Source organism: Zasmidium cellare (assembly GCF_010093935.1).
Source record: "Zasmidium cellare ATCC 36951 unplaced genomic scaffold M409scaffold_1, whole genome shotgun sequence".
NCBI classification, from domain to species: domain Eukaryota; kingdom Fungi; phylum Ascomycota; class Dothideomycetes; order Mycosphaerellales; family Mycosphaerellaceae; genus Zasmidium; species Zasmidium cellare.
In genome coordinates, this window is record NW_022986945.1 from 1,335,834 (window position 1) to 1,357,217 (window position 21,384).

The 21,384-nt window shown below is 55.3% G+C and overlaps 1 protein-coding gene across 1 annotated transcript; it reads right to left on the reverse strand.

The window, feature by feature from the left end:
• Positions 1 to 118: 118 nt before the first annotated feature.
• M409DRAFT_48818 (uncharacterized protein) lies at positions 119 to 19,609 on the reverse strand (the record flags this gene model as incomplete). The annotated part of the gene is made up of 2 exons (XM_033811051.1): positions 119 to 1,684; positions 1,742 to 19,609. The coding sequence occupies 2 exons, from the start codon at positions 19,607 to 19,609 to the stop codon at positions 119 to 121; spliced, it is 19,434 nt and encodes a 6,477-aa protein (XP_033674798.1).
• Positions 19,610 to 21,384: the final 1,775 nt, after the last annotated feature.

Below are 21,384 nucleotides of genomic sequence, written 5' to 3' on the forward strand. Positions count from 1 at the left end.
GTTCTAGACAATATTCATCATAACTATATGGTATATGCATGCCGTTTCCGAACGCCTTTGAATCTTCGCTACAGCCGTGAACGATAGCCCAAACACCCCTTGCTGATGGATCATCTCCCTAGAATTGCACGCTGCCTGGTGCTTCACTCACCAAGCTGTGCCTGCTCTGCCTGCTTCGAATGGGGTCGTCAATCTCCATCGCTCCACTCATCACACGGACGACTTTCTTCCCTCGTCCCGAGTCGCTGTGTACAAGCACTTGCGCTGGACAGACGACGATCTCTTCCTCTCCTTCTCCAACCTCGTCTCCCTTCTTCACAACAAGAGGGAACAGTACAATCTTCACCACCGCTTGTTCGGCAGCAAGCTCCTCATTCGAACTGAAGAAGCCTGATCGCTCATTCATGAGCGAGGCGTTGAAGTGGACCTTTCGCACAAGATCACCGTTGATGTCGTACTCTGGCTGGAGTGGCGGCAGCATAATGTACTCCGCTCGTTGTGTTCGCATCTCGACGGACAAGTCTACGGCGATTCGAATGACCTTGGTCAAAGATGCAAGTAGCTGCTGCTCAGACTGAGACGGCGGCGGCAACAGCTTGCAGAGGATGCCGAACACCTCGTGCGCGACAGCCTCGGTATCCAGCGCGCACTGCGACTCGAATGATGGTCGCTTCGACAGTAGCGTCAATGTCGTTGCACGCCAATGCGCAACAGCACGAGGCGGTCCAACCTCTGCCAAAAGCTTCTCGAGTGCCTTGAGCTTTTGCCGCTGTTCTCGATCCATGCCGAAAAGGTAGCGTGTGAAGACATATTCCCACACCATGGTCATGACGACAGACATGAAGATGTCGCGGCGGCGTACACGATCGCCAAGTAGCTTGTCGACATCGGATCCATCCAGGACTGCATTGTCTAAGCGAGCTTCGATCTTATCGTCGTTCAGCTCCGTGGACAGTCGGCAGACTCTGTTGTCAGACAATTTCGAGAAGCGTAGCACCCATTGCTGGACATGTTGACAGAGCTTCTGGCATGAACCATCGAAGTAGTCTTCGTCGCGCTGGATGAGGAAATCGCTGGTCTTCGAAGACTGAATCTGCACTTGCAAAGCACGGATCTGCTCTGCAGCGATGTCGAGTTGTTCTCGCAATCGCAGAATCTCTGCGTTCTTGTCGGCCAGTGCACTGGCGATTTCGGCCTCGACAATGTCTTTCATGCCGGATGTGATTCGTCCGTGCTCTGATCGCATCGTGTCGAGCTCTCTGCTGGTGGATTGCCACTTCTCGTGCGCCTCGTGATGCTCGCGTTGTAGGGTTGCATATCGTCCATTGGTGTCGTCGACCAGGTTTCTGTTAGCTTCGGTGAGGCCACCATTGATCTCGGACAGTCGCGCGATTTCTTCTTGTAACGGTTGGAGCATGGCCTTGATCTTGTTGATCTCGGCATCTTTTTCTTGAATTTGCAGGTCGCGCTGCATCACCGCTTCTTGCAATGCTTGGCCATTGACATCGCGCGCTGCATCGTTTGTCTGCTCGGCGTAAGAGCGAGCCTCTTGCAGCGCACGATTTTCAGCAGCGAGTTGGTCTATTCTAGACTCCAAGTCGTTGATGTGCATGCTCTGGCGTTTGCGCACGCTTGGCGGTCGCGTTGGCGAGACTTGCGACCCTTGGGCGTCGCCATAGCCCTGCTGTGGAATGTCAGCGTCTGTAATGTAGATACTGCGATCATATTGACTATCACTTACAAAAACATCATCGTTCATGTCTGCGGCGCGCGAAGCGCTTCCATCCATTATCTCGTCATCGTTGAGCGGTGGTGTTGGTGGTGGCTCGAAGGGAATTGTTATGGGCGACGCCCGAGCGCCGCTCACGGACGATCCCGCGTCGCCCCGCCGACTAGCGGCTCTCAGGTCACCTGACAGACTGACTCGTCGGAGCGAGTGCGATGAGCTGGCCTGGCTGAAATTGCTGTTGCGGCTGTACGACCGCAGTTCTTGGGGCGATTTGAAGTGTGCACCGCTGGCATTGGATCGATTGCTCATGGCACTTGGAGAGCGTGGGTCGGGCAGGGCAGGCTTCGAGTGGCGGTGGCCCAACGATCGATTGAGGTTGATAGTTTCGTCGTTCTCGTCGACAGAAGGCCAGGAGAGTCGATTGATCAGCTCATCCGTCGAAAGCGGGTTGCTAGTAGATCTCATGCTCCCTGATGGGATGGTCACATGCGGTCGCATCGATGGCGAGATTGCTTGTTCCCGAATTCGAATGTCTTGAGGCGTCTCCGCACGCTTGATGGCCTTGATGTGGTCTGGTCCACCCACGTCAGAAACTGCATGGCTCCTCTTTCCGACATTGTGCTCTTCTGGTATAGGATCTAGTGCTTGTCTTGGACTGAGCGGGCCACTGGAAGGTGAAAAGGCAGAGCGATCACGAGTAGTCTCGGTGTTTGAGGAAGGATGCTCGGGCGACTCTCTGGATCTTGACCGTGTCCTGAAGTACTCGCTGTTGTCGGTAGGTGGCTGTGACACTGCAGCGTCGATGGGTTGGGGCGACTTTCCATTAGTGCTGGCGAGGCCTTCGGGAGGTGACTGGAAGAGATATGAAGCTCGGTCCTTGCTCGTAGGCTTCAGAGGAGTCTCTGCGCTTGGTGTCCTCGATCGAGCTTCCTCCCGCGAACGCTCGTTCTCCTTGGATCGCTTCTTCGGCACCTTGAGATCCCACTGGTCCTCTGGGCTCATGGGAATGTGCAGTGGCTCCAGAGACCTTCGCTCACGCAAGCTATCCCGCGAGGAGCTGGTTGACAGGATTTGAGGTACCTCGCGGCTTGAACGATCAGCCGAGCGCGCAGTTTCTTGGTATCCGCTATCACGGATAGCTTGATGCTCTCTGCTGCCGACGACAGGCGATTCAGGTTCCTGCTGCTTGCTCTGGTCATCCAACGCTGCGAATGACCAGGATGGTTCCTCTCGCGGACCCTCACGAGACTTCTCGGACTCTTTCCGCGCTTTCCTTTCGCGAGCTGCAGCAGCAACAACAGCTGCCATGCCGGCCGTCCCAAAGGCAGGGTCCGCTCGTGGTGGGCTTGGAGTACGATTCGATGGGACATATTCTTTTGGCTCGGGTTTCGGTGGAGCACGTCGCTTTACTCGTTCCCATCCTGGGAAAGCACTCTGAACCGCGCTCTTTGGGCTCGTTGGGCTCTTTGCTGATTCAACAGCTTCATCAGCTCCAGTCGATGTCCTCTCTTCACGCTGATTTCTTGTCTCGGTCGATGGCGCTTCTTTAGTCGATGGTGGACCCAGCACATCCTCCACGGTAGTATTGCGGGAAAGACCTTCCGCCTCCGATACCAATGCAGATTGCTCCGTCTCTTCGGCGGTCTCATCGGGGTTGTCAGAGGCTCCTGCTGTTCTGGAAGCGGCCTTTAGCTTCTTCTGTTTGCGCTTGTTCTTCTTGTAAGCTTTGTAGGCCCTTTCCATTTCATCCATGTCCATTTCGTCGCGACCAACAGTCAGAATGTCAACCGCTCGGCTGTCGGCGCCACGTTCTGGCATTTCAACCTCTGCTCGCTCATCGTTCCCCGGCGGAGTGATCATCGCTTGCTGCTGCTCACCACCTGTTACAGAGAACTGCGAGTCTTCAGGCACATTGAAGGCCTGCGTAGTATCCTCGACCGCAGCGGCAGTACTCTCAGCTGGCACTTCCTCTTCTTCTCGTTGAGCCTTTTTGCCCTTCTTCCCCTTCTTACGCTTCGTCGTTGCAAAGGAGAATTCTTCCGGCTCAGTGACATCCTTCGAAGCCTCATTGCTCGAAGCAAGAGCTTGCTCCAAAAGAGCAGGGTCAAACCCAGTGCCTTGCAGGCTTCGGCTGATCGCACTGTTGAAGTCATCGGCATCCAACTTGTCAGCCGTCACAAGCTCGGCAGGGATGGCTGGTCCTTCAGCAGGGCTGGCAGAAGAGTCGGATGATTTCTTGTTCTTCCGGCGCCTTCGAGTGGTCGATGCAAAGCCTTCTTCAGGGTCACCTTCAGCGACTGCCCCGGGAGGGGACGCACGACGCTGGAAAACAGGATCGTTAATCACCAAGTCGGGATTGAAGCCACTGTCGGCGAGACCGGCGGCCACGGTAGCGGTGAAGTCGATGTCCTGTGATGGATGATGTGGCGAGCCGGTTGTGGGTGCTTCGTCCCATGTCTCGTTTCGGTTGGCATTAGCTGCGTTGTCTTTGGTCTCCGATCGCACGTCGGCTTCATCACGACTGCCGGCCCATTCCGCCTGCTGCATGGACCGTTGTGCAGGCTCCTCCAGATCATGCTGCTCGTTCACAGCCACTTCGGGCAAACCAATGTTCGCAGCAACTTGCAGATCAGTATCACCATCGTGTGGCAACGATCTCTGTTGCTCAAATGCGCTGGACTCTTGAGTTGGCGTCTCGGGTGCAAAGTCGACAACGTCAACTGGAGGCTCCAGGGGCTCATCTTCTCGCTGCAAGGCTGGCGTCGACGAGCCACTCTTCCTGTCTTTCTTCTTGGCCTTCTTGGATTTCTTGGAAGTGAAGGTCGGCCACTCGTCTTCCACGGACTCATTCTTTGCAACTGCTGCCACAGCAGCCGCCGCGGCAATAGCTGTCGCAGCAACTGCAGCCTTCTCCAACCCACTGGACTTGTCCTTGTCAAGATCCCGGTCATCGACTGCCGCAGGCGACTCAGCTGTCTCCGCCCATGGGTCGGTAGTTGAGGATCGACTCTTCTTCCCCTTCTTCTTGTCCTTTTTGCTCTTCTTGACTGCAAAGCCAAAGTCTTCATCTTGCTGTGGCGTCTGCGAAGACTCTGGCTCGGCGGGAGCAGTGACATTGTCGCCCTTTGCTGTGTCAAACTCCATCGGCTCTTCGACCTGCTCGACCGATTCTGGCAATGGAATAGGCGCTTGCTGTGACCAGTCGTCCGTTGTCTTGAGACTGTCGCCGGAAGCATTTGGTTTGCCTTGTGTTTGATCCATGTTCACGTCCCTGGTATCTTCTCGATATGACCATGGTTTATCTTCACCTGCACGCTGGACTTCAGACTTGTCGGCAAGCAAAGAGGCTTCTTGCTCCTTGTGCTCCTGCGCTTCCCAGGTTGACTCTGGCGCGATGGGATCCTCTTCAACTTGCACTGGATCTGACGATGCCTCCAGCCCAGGACCTTCGATAGGCGTCTCGTCTCCCCAGGAGAACACTTGTTTGGATTTCTTGCTTTTCTTTCCCTTCTTGCCAGTCGTGGGGACTTCCCAAGCCTCGCCAGCATCCTTCTCGGCAGACACTGGTGCCTCGCGAGATGTCTCGTCGGGTGGAGAAGACTGAGAATCTGTGTTCTTGTCTATACTGAATTCGCCGCTTTGCTTTGCAGAAGAAGACGCAGGTTCGTCAAAAGCATCAAAAGCTGTCTGCTTTCCCTTCTTGCCTTTCTTCTTCTTGCTGCCACTTGATGGGGCAAGCCAGTCGTCCAAAACAGCGTCCTCTTCTTGAGTGGGGATGTCTTCTGCAGGTTTTTCGACTTGCTCAACCTTCTGTGCGTCGGTGTCTTTGGCTATGCTGTGTGCACCCGCAGTATCATCAATAGCAGGAGCCACATCAACCTCTTGAACGTCATCGATTGGTGTGGAAGGCTCCTCCGACAGAGATAGCTGCTTGCCTTTCTTGCCCTTTTTGCCCTTCTTCTTGCTTGTCTGTGGCATCCAAAATTCTGCAGCACTGCTCTCAGGCTCATTGCTTTCGGCAGGCGTCTGAAGAGCGTCAGAGATGTTAGTGTCGGCATTGGCGTTGTCGTTCGAAGGCCCCTCAGCGCGCTGACCTTCACTTTCTTGGGGCTTGTCGTCTTCTCCATAAGCAAGTGGCTCAGCGGTGACTGGCGCTGGATCAAATTCAGCGTTCTTCTCAGCTGCTGATGTTTGCTCAACGGGGAGCTTTGGCTCTGCTATGGATCCTTTCTTGCCCTTCTTCTTCTTGCCTTTCTTCAAAGGAGTCCAGGAAGATTCAGTGTTGTCCCTCGAATCATCCATCAAGTCACGAACGGCATCATGATCTTCTGTAGTGGCAATCTCTTCTTCCGCCCAAACGTCGTTGAATGTTGGTTCGGCCGGAGGCCCTTCCATGTCGGTCTCTCCAACAGTATCTTCCTTGTCTGCTGAAGCCGAAGCATCTGGCATTTTAATGTCGTCCCGTGGACCGGAGGCAGCCTCATTGTGGCCGACCTCAGCCGTACTGGTGTCGATCGATGGTTCATGCCTGACTGCTTCAGACTCTTCCACGGTAGGGCCTATGTCCACAGGTACTTCAGACTCAACCAGCTCGGCGATCGCGGTGGGCAGCCCAGAAGTAGATTTTTTGCCTTGCTTCTTCTTTTTCGAGAACGTTGGTAACGCCCACTCGTCCTCTCCAGCAACCTCAACATCACCTGAAAGCGCTTGGAAGTCATCCCCAGGAGCCAGAACTGTCTGCTCTTGCTCTACAGATCGTGAAGGCGCCGTCCAGTCATCGAATGGATCCGCGCTGTGTGCTAGAGGAGTCTGCGGCGTCGATGCTTTCCCCTTCTTGCCTTTCTTCTTCGAGCTTGGCGCCCATGAGAACTCGTCCTGAGCTTCTTCGGATGACGGAATGTCATTCTTCCTTTCACTCTCGATTGCCAGATGCTCGGTCTGTTCGAATGGTGTTTCCACAGATGACTTATCAGCAGCTGCTACTGGTTCTTGGACTGCATCGGTAGGTTTCGTCTCTTCACCTTTGGGCGCCAGTTCGGCGGCCTGGACCTCTGGCTCTGCTGGAGTTGCGGTGCCAGACGACGCCTTGCTCTTCTTGCCCTTTTTCTTCTTCTGCGAGGCCGAAGAGAACGACCACCAGTCATCTTCCGGTTGCTCTGCCGGGGTAGCTTCCTCGATCTGGGCACCTTCAGTGGCCTGCTTAGCGCCACGTTCGAAGTCGACTTCGACTGGAGCAGAGCTTGTCGGCTCTGGCCATGCCACTTTTTCACCAGATACTGCGGTTTGAGGCTTTGCAACTTCTAAATCACCAGCAGATTGCACATGTGGCGGTTCAGAATCGACAGCTGCGTCTCGAGCCTCAGATTGCTGCTTTGACGGAGGTTCGCTTTCAGCCACGGTCGTATCGGCAAGCGACACCTGACGGCTCTTTTTGCCTTTCTTGCCCTTCTTCTTCGAGCTCGGAGCCCATGAGAATTCGGCGTCGCCGGCTTCTGGACCGGGCGTTGAGATTTCGTCTTTCTCAACAGGCTGTGAGACATCCTGTTCTTGAGCAACAATGTCATCCCAGCTTTCTGGAGTTGGCTCGCTGACATCGGGCGTTGCAAAATTGGATGTCGCGGGCTCTGCTGGTGTTGGCGTCTCTGATGTAGAATTCTTGCCTTCCTTGCCGTTCTTGGACTTCTTTTGAGTACTAGTCGTCCAGGCAAACTCCTCTTCTGGCTCTTCAGCTGGCTCTGGCGCGCTTGACTCTTGACGCCCATCTCTAGTTTGCTCAGTGGGAAGAGAAGACTCTTGAGTTACATCTTCCGCCTTGCGATCCTCGACTTCTTCCTGAGCTTCGGTAGACAAGTCGTCATCGCGGTTGGGGTAAGTCTCACCGGCAGGCGTGCCACCGAAAGTGCTGCCAAGATCGCGATATGCTTCTGGAGCAGGCGAATCGCTTGATTTAGTTTCGTCCAAGAGTTCGTCATCGGCTTCTTGAGGCAAGGGTACGTCTTCTGGCTGCCGAATAGTGGCAGACTTCTCTGGCTCTTCGACCGTCAGGCTCTCAGCGGCAGGCTCTTCACGCAAAGGTTGCTGCTCCGCAGGGGCAGCTTCCAGTTGGGTGTCTGCTTCAGGTTCCCACGAAAGTTGTTGGCGCTTCTTCTTCTTGTCTTTTTTGCTTTGCTTGCGAGACAAGGATGGCTTGAAATCGTCGTCGGCAGCCTCTTCCGTCTTCTCAGCAGCAGGCGTGGGTGCTTGAGAAACAGTGTCTTCCTGCAATGGCATGGATTCTTGGGGTTCAACCACCTCAGTAGCAGAAAGATCATTTTGCTTGCTCGTTACGGGCTCTTCCGCCGTTGCTAAATCATCTCGCGACTCCTGCGATGGCGAGGCTTCTGGCTCCGGTTCCGGCTCGGTCCAGTCGAAGGTGTTTCGTTTCTTCTTCTTGTCCTTCTTGCTCTTCTTGGACGATACGGGCGCGAACTCTTCAAGAGCAGACTTTGCATCTGTCTGCTCGGGCTGAATGATTTCTGCAGCCGCAGTGACAATGCCCGCGGGCTCCTCATTGAAATCTTGCTCGGGTGCAGCATCTCTGGGCCCGGTTGATGTTTGTGCTGTGGACTCTTCTGTAGACCGCAAGTCCTCCAGCTCAGGAGCAATGGCATTGGCTTCTTCAGCCTTTGGAACGAAGTCCGATTCAGGTTCAAGCGCAGGTTCAGGCTCGGTATCAGGCTCGTTGAAATCGAACGTCTGCCTCTTCTTCTTCTTGTCTTTCTTGGCCTGCTTCTTAGAGACTGCAGGAGCAAATTCTTCGAGAGCCGATCGAGCAGCAGAATCATCCACAGAAGCAATTTCGCCGGTGGCAGGAGTGGTGTCAACGATGTCGCGCGCTGCCTCTGTTCGCTCTTCGATGTCACGTTCTTCTGCGGGCACCGTGGACTGCTGACCCTCTGTTTCCAATCTAGGTGTGTCTGCGGGTGGAGTCTCCTCATGAACCCCAGCGGCAGCAGTAGAAGCCTCAGCATGCGGTTCTGCCTCTGGCTCATTCCAGTAGACGACTTGCTTTGCCTTCTTCTTGTCCTTCTTACTCTTCTTCCTGGACACTGGAGCAAAGCTGTCGTTGCCATCCGCGAAAGTAGAACCTTCCGCTGCAGTAGTGTCGGGAGTATCAACAGGGGCGTCCTCAGCAACATCAGCGTTTGCTGTTGTTTCGTCACTATCAAGCCGAGTAGATTCCTGCGTCTCCTCAAGGACATTATCTCGAGTGGCCAAGGAGGGACTGTCGACCGAAGCATGCCGAGAAGCCTGGCCGGATTCCTGAGTAGGCTCGGACTCTTCAGCAGGCTCAGACCAAATTGATGCTCTCTTCTTGTTCTTCTTGTCTTTCTTGCTCTGCTTCCGAGAGAGTATGGGGGCAAAGTCGTCTGCAGCGCTAGGATCGGCAGTGGTCTCGGCTTCGCGTGAGACTTCAGCTTCAGACCTAGCAGGAGCTTTGAGTGATTCTGGTACAGTCGCTGCTCCCTCAGGCATGGTCTCATCTTTCTTGTCTTCTTGAGGTTCAGCAAGGGCTTCATGAAATTGCTCCGGCTCGATCTCTGTTGTGGGCTTTGCAGTATTCTCGACATCGTTTGCTTCACGGGCCTCTCTTTGAGTTGCATCGAACGGCCGCTGCTCAGGAGTCGACTCTAGCTCGGGATCTGGCTCAGACCAAGTCGGAGGCTTCTTCTTCTTGTCCTTCTTGGCCTTCTTCTTGGACTTGGAGTCTAGGGCCTCAAAAACAGTAGGTGCTGCTGCTGCAGCCGCAGCGCCAATCGCAGCGCCCGCCAACAGACCGTCGTGCGATTCACCCGGTGCGTTGTCGTCTTCCAGAGGTTGGGCGGAGGAATCCTCTTCGCCGCCTTCTTCAGACCAAGTAGGGGGATTTTTCTTTTTGTCTTTCTTAGCTTTCTTCTTGGAGAAAGCAGGCTCGAAAGACGACTCTTGCTCGCCTCTAAAGTCCATCGGCGGCTCTTCGATAGTGGCTTCTTGTGGCATGTCACGAGAAGTGTCGTTTTGCGCGCGCTTGGGTTGGACCATGGATTCAGCGAAGGCTTGCGACTGGGCATCATGCCAAGAAGAGCTGGTTCCATGCGCGACATGGCCAAAATCAGAGGCTCCAAAGTCCCAAGGCGAAGCGGTTGCAATAGCGGCAGAGGGCGTGTCAATGTCTTCAAGCTCATTCGAAAGCCGAGTCTCTTTGACTTCTCCTCCTGCTTCAGCTTGTTCTTCAGCAGCAGAGGCTTCAGGCACAGCTTCAGGCACCGACGACTTCTCATCCTCTTGACCAGGTTCACCAGTGAACAACGCAGTCGCCTTCTGCTTCTTCTTGGCCTTCCTGCTTTGCTTCCTCGTGAGTCTCGGCGCGGATGCAATCTCAGTCGACTGCTCGTGATCGACCCCGACATTGCGCGGCTCCATGACGAGAGGTGCTGGCTCGGCCTTGGCTTGAGGGATCTTATACGAGGTTGCTGGGCGCTCTTCTTCTTGTGCTCGACTGGATTCAACGCTTGGTTGCAAGACAGGAGCATGAGGCTCGGCGCCGTCCTCCATTCGTGACTCTTCTTCCAAGAAGCGCACTGTGGATTCTTCGCCAGGTGTTGGCAGAACTGGTATCGTGTGAGACGCAGATGAAGAGAACACGCCACCGTCCACGGATTGTCGGTTATACTGGCTGGAGCGTTCGTCGGAAAAGGTGGGAGGCGCGTACGCTGGCATCGAATGTGCAGCAGCTGAAGCGAAGACAGCACCATCCTCCATGTCCTGTTCATCGTGCAGGAAGCGATCCAATGCATTCTCCTTTGGCGGCACAGCGACCACCTCAGGATCCTGCAAATGTGGATGGGACACACCCTCTTCGGCTTCGCTCTCTTCCCTCCAGAAAGTGTCTGTATCAGTACGTTGGATGGCAGGAGCACTGGCAATGACCTCTGAGATGGGCTCTGGTCCCATTTCGCCCGACTCTGCACGCGCTTCCGCATCAAAGAAGCTATCGGTGTCTTGTCTTTCCAACGGCTGCTCTGTCGCTGTAGCCTCTGCTTCAGACAGGGGAGTAGCAGGAGTCTCGGGCTCGTCATCCACCCGTTGAGCCCTCTTGCCCTTCTTCCCTTTCTTCTTCTTGGAAGAACCTTTGCGAGAGAGCTCAGGTTTCGACGAATCTTTCTCGCCTCCAGCAACAGGTGATTCCTCAATAGGAGCAGGCAATGGATAATCGCGGGCGCCCTTCTTCTCCACAGGCTCAGACGAACCTCGACGGTCCTTGCGCTCAGTGCTCGAAGCACGTTCAGGCGACCGTTCAGCGAGCTTGTGGCCAGCGTACACAGCAGCAGTCCCAAGCATCGCGGCCGCTGCAACACTCTTGAAGCTAGATCCGTGGCCATGATCTTCCTTCTTGGCAGGCGAGACAGATCGACTCCTTGGAAGTGGCGGAAGCTCCTCATGCTGAGCAATGCGTGCCCTGTACGCCGCTTCAGGATCGACTTGAGGATGACTCTCCACCTCGTGCATCTTCTCGTCCTCTGCGAAATCGTCCCATGTGTAGAACTGTGGCTGCTGTTTTGGTTGCTCTTCACGGGCCAGGTCTTCCCAGGTGTAGAACTGTGGCTCTTGCTTCCCGTGCTGCCTCTCAGTCGGAAGCTGGGGAAATTCACTTGCTTTTGGCGTCGTTTGCTGTGAGCCCAACACATCGCCTTCGTCTTTCCATCTCTGAGCTTCTCCAATGTCGACTGTAAGAGCTCGACGTCGAGAGGGAGACTCCGCGCCATCCCAGTCTTCGGCAGCACTTTGGTAGTTCTCGTCGCTTCCGTGTATGCTGCTTGCGCGACTGCTTGGCTTGCTGGAAGGCAGGCTTGGAAGCGCTTCGTCAACTTCTGGAGTTTGACGGTTTCGTTCCACAAGATACAGAGGCCTGATCTCCGTAGAATGCGGACGGCCCTGTCGCGATTGCTTGCTCGTGGAAGCTGGCGACACTGGCGATGCACCAGCTGTACCTGGCGTGGCAAGGGGCGAACTGAAGCTATGAGCACGCTCCTTGAGGCTGGCAGGTGTCTGCGGTGGAGCGTGTCCGAAGGGAAAGCGAAGCGGTACAGCTGTCGATGAGACAGGCCGGCCCACAGAACCAGGTCGTTGTGGAGTCTCCACAGACGAAGCGATCTGACCAGGCGTCTGGAGCAATGGCTCGCTTGTTTCGGCCGACCTCGTGCCCTCCGTTGCTAAGTCGACCTTTCCGACGTTCACCGGTGCCTGAAGAGCAGACTCAGCAGAGACAGGGCTGCCTTCTCCCTGCTCTCGCTGCGCTGGTGGTTCCAGTACAGCAGCTGAATCTGCATCGTCAGGACTAGCGGGTAGAGGCGGCAGATCCTCTACCCGATTCCCTAAAAAAGACTGGTCCTTTGAATCGTAGTCCTCGTCCGTTCTGCGGCGTCGATGGTGCCGATGCCCGCTCTCGCTCACGGCACCCCGTGATTCTCGACTGTCTTTTCTGGACAGGCTCTCACCGTCGTCATCGTCCGTTCGTCTGCGATGGTGATGTCGGTGGCCGGATGATGGCTCACTGCGGGCCGGAGAGCTGCGGTCACGATCATAGTCGTCGTAAGACTCCGTTCGCGAGCTGTGTTTGCGTCGCTCTCTGCTATCTTCGTCTCCCTGTTCAGAGTGAGAACGGTGCTTGCGTCGCGACTCTGACTTGACACTTCTGGTATCGTCGTCATCATCTCCGTACTCAGATGTCGACCGATGCTTGCGTCGACGATTCTTCTCGTCCTCCTCGTCACGGGTTGACTTGCGGCTTAGCGAACTACCGTCTTTGCTGGACTTCTCATCAACAGACTTGCGACTGAAGAGGCCGAAGAGGCCACCCTTCGATTCCTTCTTGCTCGATGATGGCGACTCTTCCTTGTCACGTCTTGACCTGCTAGAAGTCACGGATGCTGTGTCGTCAAAGTCCTCGGCGTGTCTTGATCGACGCTTGGAAGACTTCTTCTCGCGGTCATAAGGATCTGCAGGTTCCGATGCTGCAATGCTTTGCGTTTCGTAGGCGTAAGAAGGCTCGTCGGCGTAGTCACTACCTCGTCGGGATTCGCGGTGTTGCGATCTGCGTCGCTCTCCAGTCTCTGACGCCGATGTGACAGAGCGTACATCGTCTGGAGAGACCCGTCTAGGACTCTCGCTGACGCGCTTGCTGTCGTCAAAGAACTCGTCTGGTCGTCCAGAGCGGTCGTCAGATGGCTGCTCGCCTTGATGTGAGGCAGACTCGTCCTTGTCTCTTGCAGTGCCATTGACATGAGCTGCAGCACCATTCAAGACAGTCTCCTTGGTTGCTTCAGTGGGCTCAGCTCTGCCAAAGAAGTCGTCTTGCGGCACCTCGGCTCTGAGAGGTGAGCTGACCTCTGGGAAAGTGTCAAACGCTGCGCTGCCTCGCTTTGCCTTCTTCTTGTCCTTCCTCGACTTCTTGGAACTAGTGGTAGATGGTTCGTTCCACTCTGCCCAGGAGTCCACTTCCTTTGCATCAGGTCGCTCCTGAGCAATAGTCTCAGGGTCTCGGACTTGATATTGGAAGGGATCCACAGAGGTTTCGACTGGACTCTGGTCTGTTGAGTCGCGACGCTCGTCGTCCCAAGCACCAGGCATACTGCTCGGTTCCTCTGTAAACGAAGGGACTTCGGGAACTGCAGGCGGCACATCGTTTGTGAGCTCCAGATCTCTGGGGTCACGCTCCAGTGGCTCTCCAAGCTTCGCTTTCTTGCCCTTCTTCCTTTTCTTTGAAGAACCTGATCCACCAGTGGACTCTTCGGTGCTGTCCGTGGCAGCTGAAGCCACTCCGGTAGCAGCAGCAGCGGCCGCGGCGATGCCACCAGCAGCAAGAATCTCATCTGCGATATCCGCGAAGCCTGACTGCTTGGTCTCCTTATCACGCTTCTTCTGCTCCTTCTTGCTGAGGGCAGGCTCCCAATCGTCAACGCTCTGCTGCTCCTCTCGATGGGGCTCTTCAGGCTGAGTCACCTCAGATTGAATCTGAGAGACAAGATCAGCAAAGCCCACGCCTTGCTTCTTGGCCTCCTTGTCACGTTTCTTCTGCTCCTTCTTGCTGAGGGGAGGTTCCCAGTCGTCAACACTCGTCTCTTCACGGGGAGCCTCTTCTGGCTGCGCCTTTTCTCCTTGTACTTGGCCCACGAGATCAGCAAAGCCCACGCTCTGCTTCTTGGCCTCTTTCTCCCGCTTCTTCTTGTCTTTCTTGCTAAGAGGGGGAAAGGAGTCTTCGTTGCCGGCAGAAATATCTTTTGGATCTCCGTTCGATGCCGGAGTCTCGGTCACAGGCGTTGGTGGATCGCTCTCTGTAATGCTCTCTGTACGCTTGGCGGCTTTCTCGCGCTTCTTCTTCTCTTTCTTGCTCAATGGGGGCTCCCATGCAGGTTCGGCCGCGTCCTTTGATGCTCCAGCAGAAGCTTGTGCAGCCTGTTCCTTTTTCACCTCTGCAGAGACTGGATCCTCGTCATCATCAAATCCACCAGGGATGTGGGGTGCCTTCTCATTCGCAGGAGTCTCGTCAAGTTCCACTTCTTCCACAAAGCCACGGACAGGAGGCGCTCCTTCCGTGCCTGGCGAGTCGACGTTGAAGATGCCCGTACCCATATCAGACACCGAGTCGAAGAACGGCTGGCGGTAGAAGCCCTGACGTTCAGGCTCGGGTTCTGGAGATGGCGTAATGTCTTCTACATCGTTATCATCATCGAAGTTCTGGCGGCCACGCGAAGACTTCTCTTTCTTCTCGTCACGTAGCCACTCTTCCTCAGAGTACCTGTGGCTTTCGCCTGACGGCCCCTCGACGATGATGTCGTGCAATGCAGCACCCGCAGCCGCAGCGCCAGCGACACCAGCAGCGACACGTTCTTTCTGCCCTCGCATGTCAGGACTGGTGATGTATGACTCTCGGTCCAAATTAGACTCTGGAGTGGGTGTGTCGACATCGTAGAAATGGGTCTTGTCTACGCCCCAGGAGATGCTCCGGGAACGCTCAGACTTTCCAGAACCCTGCGATCTGGTCGGCTCTGCTGGCACCTCTTCCTCGTCCGCGTCTTGCGCTTTTGCGAGCGGCGACGATGGTTTGGAGCCTTTGCTGCTTCTCGCACTCGTAGGCGACTGGCTTTCGAGAGGTGGAGTTGGGGAAATGACCTTGAGCGCTGGCACTCCATAAGGCGCATGCTTGCTCTTGCCATAGCCGTAATCACTGGGGTGCTGTGGAAAGTGGCCGCGAATGTCCTCGTCACGGGCATGCCATATCGCAATCTCGTTGTCGGCGTGAGGGCTAACGTCTCGCACCTTGTTACCTGGCTCGGCGGTCTTGTTGAGCAGCTCCTCCGGCATGAAGAAATCGGCGTACGTGGTGTACTTGTCTTTGCCTACAGGAGAGTAGGCATTCGCACGATCCGCCGTGATCTTATCGGCAGCGCGGCGAGCAAACTCGACGTAACGTGGATCATTCTCGAGCTCTTCTCGACTGGACGAGTCGCGTTGATTGCGCTTGAATAACTCAGGGTCAAATATGTCGTCGTCCATGATGGGCTCTCCCTCGTGTTCGTACTTGGGCTTGACTTCTGCAGTGCCATATTCGCGATCCTGTCGACGATCTGAATGAGCCTCATCATAGTACGAGTCGTCGCGGCGCTTGCGATCCCGGCCCTTCTCGCTGGCAATCGCTGCACCGACAGTCGCGGCTGCAGCGGCTCCCACCGCAGCTGGAGCCCATTTCGAGGCTGAAGATTGTCTCTCGTCGTGATCGCGGCGCTCGCGTTCGTTGCGGTCACTGGCTTCTTGATCTCGACGCTCACGTTCATACCGGTCTTTGGCTTCTTGTTCCCGAGTGTAACGTTCCCGCTCATCGGCTTGGCGGCGTTGGTCTCGAGCGTACGCTTCATCGCGGTCCCTACGTTCTCGCTCACGTTGCTCAGCCTGTCGCTGGGCTTCTTCTCTCTCGAGCCTGAGCCTCTCAACTTCAGCGGCTGCTGCAGTGGCCGCTTCTTGTCGATCTCTGGCTTCTCTCTCAAGCCGCTCGCGCTCTACACGTGCATGCTCCTTCTGTCTCTGGCGCTCAGCTCGCTCTTCGGCGTCCCTCTGCTCTCTGAGTTTCTCTTCAGCGCGCCGGCGGTTCTCGTCTTCTCTGGCTTGTCTGATCTCCTCTTGTTTTGACTCTTTCGCCGCGCGGTCTGCCTCTGCTTTGAGTGCCCTAGTACGATCGGCTTTGCGGCGCTCTTCGTCGGCAGTCTTCTGTTGACTTCTCTGATCACGATCTTCTCTGCGCTGCTGCTCCTCGGTCAAGCCAAAGCGGACGTTTGAAGGCTCTCGTGATCGCTTTCCTGAAACCAGCGAAGAACCAGCGATTATGCCAGCAGTACCAAGTGCCGCAGCTCCAATCAGTGCTGCGTCCTGGGCGAAATGACCGCGTGTTGGACTCGAGTTAGCACGGCGCGGTTGAGAGGGCCGAGAGTTCATTTCTGGCGGACTCTGAGTGAACGAAGGCGGGATAGGCGTAATTGGCTGTGGCTGCTGAATTGGTCCAGGGCCAGGGCTGATGACAGGCGGGTCATAGTCGAATGCACCTGGCATAGAAGGATGCCGAGAGCCCGCTCTACTGCCAGCATCGGACATTGGCGCAGGATCCATATATTGCATTGAACCTTGCTGCCCGCTGGTGACTGTAGATTCGCTGCTGATGCTTGGGAGCGGTCTTCCAGTGTCGTCTAGGTACACAGGCTTGTGAATCGGCCTGCTGGGATCGAAGGACGCTCCAGACACAGATCCTGCGTTGCTCAGACCTGGTGCAACGAACGAGCCCCCTGCGCCTGTTGGATATGTTGGACGAGGAGAAGATGTTCGCCGGCCGCGCTTCTTCTGTTCCTTGTTGCCCCATCGCCATCCCCAGGCACTTAGAGGACCACCTGCTGAGGATTGGGAGCCCACGCTCTCCATGCTTTGTCGACTGGAGAGGCGCTTACCACCGTAGTCGCCGAAAGCCATACCGCCGTCAACGCTAGATTCATCATCGACATCGGATGGCAACTCGTCCTCCCACTCGTCATTTGTAGAATCGTGCGTGTCGTAACGAGGCTCTCGTCTCTTGCCAAGCTCTGGCCTGCTGGTGCGCTTGTTGATTCTATGACCCTTCTGTGCAGCGGCCAAAGCAGCCGCAGTTGCGCCAATTCCGGCGACGGTGGCAGCCAGGTGCTCGTCGGACTTCTTCTTCGGGACACGACGCCCAGCTCGGCCGGTTCGATTCGACAGAGTGGACGACTTTCTACGAAGTGGAAGACTCGTCCTGCTGGAGAAACCTTCGCCAAATGCAAGATCATCATGCGAAGACTCTGAGCTGTTGCTGAAGGTGAAGAATCCGCGGCGCTTTTTCTGATGTTCTCGAGAATTTCGTCGCTTGTTCTGAGGCGGTGAAAAGAAGCCTCCAAAGAAACCTTCGGACTCCTGGGGTCGGTCATCACGGCGGTTGTTGTCGTAATAAGAGCCTCTTCCTGGTGACCGTCGCTCCCTTCGTCTGGACCTGGAATCGGAGCCTCCAAGAACACTGGGACTGCGGCTTCTCGAGTGACGTCTTGAGTTGGCAGCCATGCCTGCGGCGCCCAGTGCAGCTCCAGCAGCAGCTGCGCCGAACAATCCAGAGGACTTGCGATCTTGCGAGCTTGAACGAGACTTTCGTGTAACCTTGCGACGCTCGACAGTGCCGTCCTTCTTGCGAACAGTGACATACTCGTCCTTTTCAGGCCGAGCAACGCCATAGCTCGATCGGCGCCGCCTCTCACGGGAAGAACTTCGACTTCGTCGTCTCACGGCAGAGCTCTCGCGATGGCCAGACTTGACACTGTAAGTGTCATCAAAATCCTTGCGATCGCTGAACATAGCGTTGGCCACTCCTGCAGCACCTGCAGCAGCCAGTCCAGCGCCAAGAATACCAGCACCGCCGCTCTCCCGCTTCTTCCTGCTCGAATCTGAAGCGTAGTAGCGATTCTCTTTGTCGACTCTCGTCAAACCTTGACGTCGTAGCGATTCATCACTTCCGCGACGACGCATCTTGTCGTAGGATCGACGTCTTCGGAGGTCCTCGAACGAATCACTTCGTTTGTGGTAGTGATGCACTCGCGGTGCGTCCCATGCGCTTGTCCTAGGGTCAAAGCAATGCTTGCACACGCCAATGTACTCGGTGTACATCTCCATCTTGGCTGTGTCTTCGGGTGTAGAAATGAGGTTCAGCAGGCCGTCTTTGAGCCGCGCCATTGGCCCCTTGTGTTCGTGGTAGGGCATTTGGGCCATGCCACCGTTCGATCCATTTGGCGGATAGTAGCCATATCCTCCAGGGCCTGGTTGTGGAGATCTTGGCGGTCCCTGGCCACCCGCGCCATAGCCCCCTGCGGCTGCCATGTTGTAGCTTGTACTTTGCTGGCCGTTGTATTGAGAATGTTGATTGTGTTCGTAGGCGGCGTACCCAGCGGCTCCTGCAGCAGCCGCTGCACCTGCGTAAAGTGGAACGTTAGAATTGTTAGTAGGACGCTTACCTGGAGTACCTGTCTGCGATGGAGCGCCGGGTCCGCAGCCGTTGGTCGATGGTAGGGTAGGTGGATAGGTTCCGTTCGAAGATGGTGTCGCGTAGTAGACGCCGCCGTCGGAGCTGTGTCGCGGTGGTCGTGAAATCGGCTTCAATGAAGATGACGTCGACGTTTGCTGTTGCGACGAAGAAGAGTGCTTGTGATTCGAAGAGCTGCTCATCGCTCCAATACCTGCCGCAGCCAAGGCAGCCGCGGCAGCACCCGCTGATGAAGTTCGCGAGGGCTTTGAAGGCTTGCTCGAAGACGACGGCTTGCCTGAAGATGACGGCTTGCCTGGCTTCGTAGGTTTCTGCGGCGTCTCATATGGCACTGGACTCACTTTGCCAGAGAAGAAGTCAGCGGCTGAGCCATTTCCAGTGTCCGCTACAGGATTGGCTTCGGCAGATGCGGTCATCAAATGGTCAAGGTCTGGGTTCACAAGCATATTGGGACTCTTGACCCGGAAGCCTGGCTGATCATGCACCGATTGTCCTTCATCCAGATAATACTCCGCCGCAGCTCCCCAACTATCCGCGCGGTTTGGCTGAGGAGGCATCGGTTGCGCGGCATACGCTTCCTGGCCTAGAAATTGTTGATTAGGCGCTGGAGTGGGTAACGCGCCAGACATGACCGCGTCGTGAGGGTTCGAAGGCCCAAATTGGCCAGGAAATTGCTGGAAGGAGCCCATCTCCGGAATGGCCCTCGAATTCTCAGACACCAGTTCAGGATCACGTCGGGAGCGGTCTCGATCCTTGTCACGAGACTTCTCAGACTTGCTTTCTCTCTTCTTGTCTTTGCGCTCTCTAGATCGGCTGCGAGATCTGTCCTTCTCACTGCGCGTACTCTTTCTCCTCTTCTCGTCCCCGCTCTCTCTCCGTCTGCTTCTCTTCTCACTGCGCGCATCTTTCTCCTCATCTTCCCATTCCTCCTCATCATCTGGCAGCATGCGCAGAGCACTCTCCGTGAGCGGACGCGGTTCGCCTACACGAGAGCTAGGTGCTGTCGCGTACTGCGAGCCTCCGCCAGAGATGTACGAAGAGCCATTTTCATATCTCGAAGACGAAGACGCATTGTCATACAAGCTACCCGACTTCTCCCTGCGTCTGCGCTCCCTGTCTTTATCCTCATCTCGTCTTGAAGTCGATGAGATCACGGATTCTGTGCGATGGCTATGGCTGCTCTTCTTGCGCCGGAGTTCGTCCTTGTTCGGCCGCCCGGATGTACTGCCACTGCCACCGCCAGACTCACTCCGGCCGGTGAAGGCTGCCTTCCACATTGTTTGTTTTGGTTCGTTGCGATAATTATGTTTGGAAACACTCGGGTTTGTGTTTCGAGTTGATGGATGGGACTATGCGCTGTCGCGAATGATGCTGTACAGTCACACACAGATCGCGATATCCGTAATGTCCACCGCCGTGGTTCACAGGCTCTGGCGATCGCAAAGGTCTCGTGGTTGTGCTCGTGGGTCGTAGCGAACCGAAGTTCGGCTGAGGGCTGGATCGTTGTCGCGTGGTCGTGGGTCGTCGCTAATTACCGCTATACACAGTATGTTGGATCAAGAGAGAGGATTTACAAGTCGACTAGCGATGCAAGACATCGTCGGCAGCTTGTCCAACCATGGAGCACGTCCAATAAGCTGTGCGGTTCACCGTCGTGTGTGTTGTTCATGCAGCTAGCTGTGCGGTGGAGAAAGGGTTGCCACAGCAGTGGCTGGCAAGATGGCTTGAACCTTATCCGCGATATTTCCCGCGACTTCAGCTCCTGTCTTCATGCAATCGTCGTCAGGTTCATGATTCTGTCGTGAAAACGGAGGCGAAAAGAGATCTGGGTACATGTACAGGTTGGTGTTGGGCACACAGGAATATCGTCACCATGGAGATACATCGTCGGCTATTTGTCGCTGCCCAACCTCCACCAAATCTACCCCTGCAGTCTTGTGCTAGTCTGGCCTACTCTCCGGCTTTAAATCGACTGCCTTCGAACTTAATATTGCCCTCCTTCTTCCGCTCAAAGTATTACATCTATCCCCAAAGCTCGTGGGCTATCTAAGCAACCTGATGTGCAGTGTAGAGCTTGGAGGTGTCAAAAATTGGAGAGGCGACGGCGCAATGTGTTCCACTTTGAGCAGAACGACAAGGGTACCCGCGGTCGACGACAGGACTTCCAGCGACAACTCGGCCGTTTCGTGCTATGAATTGCAGACTGCGTGTCTAACAAGGCAAGTGCAGCAAGTCGACACGCATGTGAGCAGGACCATCTTGTTAGTACAGCCCGATCTTGGGCACTGTTAGGGTTTAGGGACATCTTTGCATAGATTAGGGTTAGCCGTTTAGTTACGAGGCGAGTAACACGTAGAAGGCGGGGGTAGACTAGGGATAGGGCGGAGAGTAAAGTAGAGAGTAAAGTAGGGAATAAGGGAGAGAGTAAAGTAGAGAGTAAAAGCGAGAATAAGGGAGAGAGTAAGGAATAGAGTAAGATAGGAAGTAAAGCGGAGAGTAACGCCGCGAGTAAAGTAGAGAGTAAGGCAAAAAACAAAGTAAATATAGATAGAAAGTAAGATAGAGAGATGCATTGCGAGGCCACTCACCGTCAAGCTCGACCTCCAACCTTGAAGACTGTCCTCCTCATTCTGTTCAATGCGGAACACTCATTGATCATGCCCATCACTGATGGCTCCCCAAGTTCAACGAGCCGGAGAGGTCATGTCCTCATGTTCTTGACGAATAGCACCGCTCTGAGCTGACAGCAACTCACGCTTGAATGTTCGAATGCGCTCTCTACGTCGTAGAGCTCGTTGGGTTTCCACTCTGCTCCTTTGCCCTGACCAGTTGGTCGACTCCTTGTCAACACCTGTTTGGCGTGCGGTGCGAGTCGACTGTACAAGGACCGTAGCGACACGATATTCGAAACTGTGCGATCGGCCGAGCTCTCGAGAAAGTACATTCAGGCTGGAGCAACGACGCTGAGAAGCGAGGAGGGGATGTGCGTGTAGTTCGAGGGAAGCCAGCTAGAGTGTCTAGAGTGTGGTCTTTGACCGAGATGGATTATGCG